Source organism: Poecilia reticulata, chromosome 17, assembly GCF_904066995.2.
Source record: "Poecilia reticulata chromosome 17, P_reticulata-male-v2, whole genome shotgun sequence".
NCBI classification, from domain to species: Eukaryota; Metazoa; Chordata; class Actinopteri; order Cyprinodontiformes; family Poeciliidae; genus Poecilia; species Poecilia reticulata.
Genome location: NC_088846.1, coordinates 4,861,889 through 4,869,975, shown reverse-complemented (window position 1 = coordinate 4,869,975; position 8,087 = coordinate 4,861,889). Strand labels below are relative to the sequence as shown.

General features: G+C 41.5%; 1 protein-coding gene across 2 annotated transcripts in view; it reads left to right on the top strand.

Moving 5' to 3' along the window:
- Positions 1-1,115: 1,115 nt before the first annotated feature.
- The window catches only part of ephb3a (eph receptor B3a), a 67,285-nt gene continuing 60,313 nt past the window's right edge, over positions 1,116-8,087 (top strand). For both annotated transcript variants that reach the window (XM_008433273.3, XM_081598016.1), the window contains exon 1: positions 1,116-1,677. In XM_008433273.3, coding sequence (XP_008431495.1) covers positions 1,614-1,677 — 64 coding nt within the window. In that variant the 5' untranslated portion in view covers positions 1,116-1,613. The remainder of the gene's footprint in view (positions 1,678-8,087) is intronic.

The window sequence follows — 8,087 nt, the reverse complement described above, 5'->3', positions numbered from 1 at the left end:
AAGTAGATTATATCTGATCCGGTGTGGGGAGTTTGTTTCTTCTTCTTTTACTTCAAAGCAAGTGTTTCACAATAAAAAAAATCTAACTTTGAAACCATTTTTCCCATATGATATGCTAAGTAAACCAAAAATGTCATATTTTCGCCACGTCATTAATACATTTATAAATGTCACATCTCTAAATATGTGACTTTTTAAAAATATTGCTAGCTAAATATTTAGCTAACAAGCTAACCTAGCTAGCTAAATATTTAGTTAGGTTAGCTTGCTAGCTAAATATTTAGGTCAACACTAAATACTTAGCTTGGAAAATAAATATACTTAGGAAATTAAACATTTAGCACAGACCTAAACCTTTGGTGTGGTATCTATTTTAATAGCTAAATACCGAATTCGCAAGTTAAATATTTAGATTGTTAACAAAATAACGAGTTGTGAATTAAATATTTAGCTTGGAATTGTAACATTTAGAAAAATGAAAAACAGCATAACACCCTTTTTTTTCTCACCACAGGCTAAATAAGTCAAAAATTTGCTTTTTTAAAAACTGTTTACAAACAGCACCTCGTTGTAAAATAGGCAGTCATAAGCATTATTAGAGAAAGTCTTACGTATTTGAGGATTTTAGTTGCTTTCTGACAGTTGTGGTATTTATAACCCCATCAAATAACAGGGGCACGCTGAGATTTTGATACCCAATTACAAATAAACACCAGCTACATCTATCACTTGACGTTTGTATGTACAGCCCAGTCAAACCGTTCTTTTTTTAAGTGATATATAAATATCATTGTAGGGAAGTATTTTTCACACGGTTATCATGTAGAACATTAAGCCTTTCATTTAATATGACAATTTTACCTTTCCAACTGGGAAGAAGATATTTCTAAACAGCAGTTTACATTCTTTCTTTCAGCCAGCTGACCAGCAGTATGCGGCAAAAATTACGGAAGGGGGACCTACACAGTGAGTTTGTTTAAGATAATGCATTAATTATTCTTATTTTTGTTATTTGTGTGCCCTTACTTTGAAAGTCTTACCAGGAAGCATGGAACTAATTATGTCTGCCTTGCTGCTGCTGAGCACCCCCCCCCCCCCCACTCCCTCTTTCACCCTCTTTCAGTCTCTATTGCCATTCCGACGCACATCCCTCGCAGAGGAGCACCATCCTGGCGGAGCTGGATAGGGTGCCGCTTCTCGGGTCCCTCTGCGCAGAAGAGGACTTCACCCACCGGGGTTCCGGTACCTCGCCTCCCCCCCATTGGGCCCCGGGAGAGCCTTCGGCGCGGAGATGCGCCCCTGGAGCGGAGCTCGCTGTCGGTAAAGTCACACAAAGAGAATGAGACTGTGAAGCGGCGCGACATTCATCACCCCGGAGGAGTAATAACGGCACCAGCCTGCATGGTTTTATATTGAGGATTTGTGCGCTTGATCGGGGCTCTAAGACACCCCGTACCCCCTCCACCTCCTTCTCTCCTCGCCCCCCCAATCCCAGTTGAAGACATGAGAAGAAAAAGCTCTGCTGCTGCTGCGGCTCTCTGCGTTTGAGTCTCCAGTCCGTCCGAGGGGGGTCCAGTCTGCACACCTTTCTTCATGTTGCAAGCGCCTGGTTTATGACAATGGATTACTTGCTTTGGGTGTGCAGCCTTGTTGTCCCTGTGGTCCTGGCTGTAGAAGGTATGTCGTTTTGATTCTTTTTTAATTCTTTTTATTTTTTTTAATATCTGCTTTTTTTGTTTGTTTGCTGCGTAAAAAGAATAGACTATTTGGTTTCTGACAATATAACAGGGGGGTGGGGGGGAGAGATAGAAAGAGAGCCACTGTACGAACTGAACCAGAGCAGTCCACTCCATGTCTTCAGTTTACCTGATGTTTATTGTCTCAGTGGGAGAAACCGGAGCCGCTTTTGTTTTCCTTAATTAAACCCACTAACACAGCCCAGTTGGTGGGTTAGGGGTTATTCCGTGATGACACCCCGCCCCCGGTGTTTCCGATGCGGCTTTTGGGACTTGTCCCTGTTGCTATTGTCCTTGTTGTCACACCCGCTAGCGGAGCGAGGATGCCCCACCTGCCCCGCCTATCCTCCCCACAGCCGAGGAGGTTCGGTTTCCCTCCACGGAAGGCAGCGAGGCGAGGTGGGTGGGTGGGGGGACAGAAGAGGGGAGGGGGTGGGGGGCGTCCCTCCGCCGTCACCGTGAGGACGCAAATGATGCGCTCCGGAGGAGGTTTGCGCGCGCGCTGCTCTGAAACCGACCGACCTGCGCCGGGCTGGTGGCTCCTTAAGCACGCGCGCGCCCCGCCAGATCAATCCCGCACATGTGTAACATATTAGATGACAAGTGTGTATTAAAGGTCAATGGCTTAACAAGTGCGCTGCGGGCCCTCTCCATCAACAAGGGAGGGAGGGGAGCGTTGCCCCCAGGGGAGAAGCCCACCCTCGCCCGCTTCTCTCCGCCTCACCTCACCTCACTCCCCCTTCCTCCCCCCCCCCCCCCCCCCATCCAATCTGCCTCTGCTGGACCGTGGCCAGCTTGATCCCTCATCAGTTCTGGTGTCAGCGAGTAAATCAATGCAGCGGCGGCAGCACTGAGAGTCCCAGTGGGCTCCCCACACAGAGACGATCAGCACCACCACCACCCCCACTACCCCCCACTCCACACCCACTCTCTTCCCCAGGCCAGAGCCCGTTACTCAAAGCTCAGGGGTTAACTAATGTTTGTCCTCTGAGGATAAACATGAAGGGCAGATCATCAGATGGGTTTAAATGAGCTGGAAGACAGGCAGGCACAGCCATTTTTTTTTCTTTTTCCTCCTGCAGGTTGCTGTTGGCATGAATGTGGCATCCTGTTTTTTTTTTTTTTATTATTGCTAGAGTTTGTACAAAGGCTGGGAGTTTGAAGGGGAGGGATTATCAGGGGCTCTACCAAGGAGTGAGAGACACAAAACAACAAAACAAAACACACACACAAAACCCCCCCAAAAAACCAAAAGGAGAATGAAAAATACAGTTTAACATTCTTGTAACTTCGCAGCTAAACGTTAAAAAATATACGCATTCTATTGGATTTTTAAATATAAACATAGCAATTACTGATGATCTAGTTCAAAAAGCTACATTTAAAAATCCATATAAAATAGATTGCTTTAGGGGTATAGTTAAAGTCTATCACAAGTTGAGTCGTTTTCATCACCTAACTTTTGTTTTGCTGATAAACTAATGGTGGGAGATATGGACTTTTTTTTACAATATTTTCTTGTACAACTGCAATAAAAGTAACGATAAAATCCCTTTTTTCCTTTTTTTTTAAGCTGCGACTGCATCACACAGCAATGATAGCCATTCAAAAACATTCCCTTTTGTAACATCGTCACCTTCCTAAAATAATGGACTAAGTTATTTCTTGCCAAAAATAACTTTTTTTGTTGCCTAAAACATCTTTTGGAAAGAAAGAGGTGGATATTTTTTTTGTCGTTTCAAAAAATGACTTAGGTCATTGTTCTAGGAAAGTAACAATATTCTTCATCAGGACACCGGTCGCATAAGGAAGTGTGATTTGAATCATGCACCCCCTGTTTGCACCCCCAGACTGCAGTAAAGGCCTCAGCATCTCTGACATTTTTATGTTATAATTCTCTCATTTACAGTCAGCGTTTACTGTCCTCTCATTTTAAAAGCTAATAAACCAGACGGATGAGCGCTAGGAAAGAGACTTTATAAAGCAATCTGAAGGATCTACGTGTGTCTGTGTGTTTTGGCTGTTTTTTTGTTGTTGTTTTTTTTTTCCCCTCCCCCCATATCAGCAGGGGTGATCGTTCGGATTCTTCTGCTCTCTCAGTATGTCTTCATATCGAGTCAAACCGTTATTTGCTGACCTGTAAAAGCATATTCGAGCGGCCGCCGAGAAAGACTGAATTAGGTCAGCTCAACTTGTTCAAAGAGCTTCTGCTCAAGCATCAAGCTGAGGATCAGTATCAACTCTAACCACTGTGGTTCACTCCAGAGAGACACGCATTCCAGAGCAAATCCAGCTCGAAGGCAGGAGCCTGTATGACGTTGTCAGTGTGATCATCTTGATTAAAAAAATACAATATTTTGACAAAATCCTGGTATTTATTAACAAACAAAAATAAAAACAAGTGATCTCATTTCTTTGACCTAAAACACAAAAGTTACAATTAATCCTAGTCTTACTTTTGCCAAAATTGCATATATATTTTGTTAGTTTGATTGGAACACTAGGCTCGTCATGGAAACAAATTTTGCTGGACGATAAATTGTCCCAGAAGTTACTGTGATAAACGATAATTTTGTTGTTTTAACACAAATTTACACTGGAACTGGAAGACATTTAAAATATCCAAAATAAATAAATAAATAATAATAAAAAAAACAAAATGAACTACAAAGTATCTGCAAACAAAATTGTATTTTTAAAAAAGTGACTAGTTGAGACCAAAGCACCAGACTGAAGACTTTTTTCATCTTGTTTTTGGTAGAAAGAGAGAGAGAAAAGCGAAAAACGATAAATCGTACAAATATAAATTATTTAGCTCATTTTAATTCATCATGCAATTAATTGATTTATTGCGACAGGCCTATGTAATAACTTTCATTTCAAGGCTTTATTGCTCAAAATATATGTTTTATTGTTCTGCTCTTTATAGTGAAAGTCAAAAGAATAATAAGTGTATATTAGCTTGTTAATTAGTCGGAGTGTCCAGTCAGACAAACTGTTAGCTTAATATCACTGATGGTTTGTACTCTATTTTTCACAACTGAAAATAATTCAAAAATAGTCCTTCTTGGAAAGCGTCTGACAATCTGGAGGCGACGTCACTACCTTCATTTCCTAAGAAACTTACACAACAATCATTTGCAAAATTGGTGCACGTGAAATTTCAAGCTCGTACCTGTAGAAGTTCACGCAGGCTAGTGACGCGACTCAAGAAAGTTGCGTCACTAGCCTGCTGTTGCGTCTCGTGTGTTGGGTTCACCCCGAGTGGCAGAAAAGTTGTGTCTTTTGCTGTCGTTCGTTGCTTCTCCAAGTTTCGAGCCCATTAGGGTCGGAATGCAGTAGCGGTCTTTCAGCCATCTCAACAGCAGTGTGCAGCAAAAGCTGGAAGAGGAGCAGATCTGCCCTACAATGGCAGTTTCCCCCAGAAAATTGCAAAAACAAAACCACTTTTACATCAATTGCACCCAGTTCAATGTGTCAGCTATATTAATCCATCTTAACTGTCATTGCTACTGGTGTATAAAAATCCCTAATTAAAATAAATGAACAATGCTTAGCCTGTAGAGGGAGGTGAAACATGTAAAGTCTGGTGGCCTTCCAACACACTAAGTGCGTTGGAAGGTTTCAAGCATTCTGCATTTAGAGGTGAGTGAAGCTTCTGGATAGTGAGCATGAGAATTAACAACATCGATATTGAGCAATTATAGCTAATGGTATTTATCCCAGTTGCATTGATTCTAGAGCATATGTCTGGTTAACATGGCTTGTCCTGATGGTCAAGATTTTTGTGTTAAATGTGTAGGAATGTGATGTGAGGGAGTTATTTTCCAGCGTCTCGTCTCTCAATTGACTACCAACTGTCTTCTATTGAAATTAAATGCTGTAGACGGCAGTGTGATTGGGGTATTAGAGTGATGGCTTGGAGTTTGAGCAACAGATACTGTGCAACTTTATGCTCAATGGTTAGAAAAACTAAAGTTCTTTCCCTGTAATCTCACTAAAGGATATTATAAAAAACCTTGACCCGATACACGCCGACACTCCTACAAATGCCTAAAAGCTGGATTTATTTTTCCCCATCATTGACTGTTGATCATCACTGATCAATGGTGATGATGCTATTTTCTTTCTGTGAATATTTCATGTGTTTGCTGGCTGGCTCCAAGTGTCAGTGCGATACAAGGGATGCCTCCCCTTTCATCATACCCCCCAACCCCCTCTCTCACAAAGTGAATAAAACATCAGCATGCATGAGCTCCCCAAGCACTTGGAGAATACAGAGTTGTGTGGCATTTTGGCTCCAGAAGGCGATCAGAAAAAAAAAAGAAAAAAAAACAGCATTAAATGCCACTAGTGGTGATGCTCTAAAGTTCCCACTACTGCATTGTTTTCTTACCCCAGGGGGTGAATGACTCCACCTCTGCTGCAGCTTTATGAGTGAGGTGGAGAGTAGCGAGGCTGGGAGGTGGGAGAGGGAGGGGGGGGGGAGAGACCAGAAATCTGGATTTGAGTTGTAACAGTTCGGCCTATCTCAGGGGTGTTGTAAATTTACCAGGGAAGGGGGAGAACTGTGGAACAAATGGGATCTTTTTCAACCTTAACTGGTCTCTGGGAATTAGTGAGTCGACACGCTTTGGAGAGGAGAGTTACTGGCTAACGGAAACCCTTTTTTATGCTGCCATTTCAGTGTTTTACGGCGGCACATGAGCCGGGAGTCGACTTTAAGCTCGAGGATAGGCATCATTATCCTCTCTCGTGTTGGCTGCGAGGTTTTAACGGCTTTTATGATTCTGTAGGTCTGCGAAAATGGGCCGCATTCGGCACGTTTTCCTAAACGCCGTCAAATAAGTGCTGCATAAGATGAAAGGACATTACATGGATAAATAGGGATGTGTTGAATAAATAACTGCACCTTGGAGAAAATAAGTGTGGAGAAATTATTTTGTAGCTGTAAACATTAAGAATCCCCTTTGATGTGCGACAAAATCAGGTCAACGCAAATTAGCTCAACAATAGCTGATAGTTTAGAACTACAGGGCAAAGCATATTTTTAGGCACAGTACCAGATTATATTGTTTATAATAACAATAATATTAACAGTTATTGACAGCTGTGTTAAAGGGGCAGTATCATGTATTCTCCAGACACGTTGGGCCAATTCATAGCACAATCAAGTAACCATTTTGTCTTCAGTTGTTTGATGTCAACTATGACTTAAAAGAAATTGTGCTGCATAGTTTAACACTTTAAAATTGGGAGTCTGTCTCTTTAAAAGCTCCTGCTCTTCCAGAAACTCCACCTTCAGGAAGTCATCACAACATGGCTCCTCTATTAAAACTTTAACAAAGTTTGTACCAGCGTTCCACTGAAGCATGCCTTTAATAATGAACTCAGCAGATGCGCAGTTTCAACAGATGTTTGCTAATTACTGCTGGCTAGTCTGAAGGAGTTGAATGGGGGAATTGCTCTGTGTGGCAGAAGCTTGAAAGCTGCAGCTCTGAGGAGGAGCTGCGTCTTGAAGGCGGGGCTAAGTCCAACCAGGTGTTTTGCATAGCTGAATGGTTGCCATGGAGATTAATTGATTTCTCAAACATGCATGACAGAATCAAAGTAACACTCTGGGTGTTTTTGATGAGGGAATAACATTATTACATGGTGTAAAGCTTAAAAAAGTCTGTTTTACATAATACTGCTACTTTAAAATGTTTGTGGTTACACTGATGCCTATTTTGGCCTATTAGCCAAAATACTGTGGAAAGGACAAAGACGGCAAACTACTAAATAACCTAAAAGTGAAAATGTTTCAAAAATAGTAGTATTTTTTTTATATTTATGTATTTTAATATGTTATGGCAATAAGAATACCTCACCAGTAGTAGATATGTCCTTTAGCATCTTCACTTTGAGAAAACTGAGGTTAGCTAGGAAGCTATTGCCTAGCTAATGGCTATTCAGTTTGAAACCAACAGACAATGGCAACTGATGCGTTTTAGAAAATGATTTATCTGGCACTAGAGGTCTTTACTAATCAGCAATTTGACAGGAAGTGTTTGTAGGAAAAAGAGGAAAACATGAGGACTTTGTAGGCTTCGTAAACCAACAGAGACTCCCAGCGCAGAGCAAACCTCTACTTTACTGTGTCATAGTGCATCTTACAAAAGCATTTATACAAATACTTATATAACTGGCTGGTATATATGGCCAGAGTAACATGTCTTTAAAATTAACTGTCAACTGCGCTGTAAATAACTCTTAATAGAAATGTGAGGCCGATTTACAGGTTTATAAAATAGCTTTTGGATTACTACTGTTGTTTTCAGGTGGCAGTGGCTTTCGTCTCCGTCCTGATTC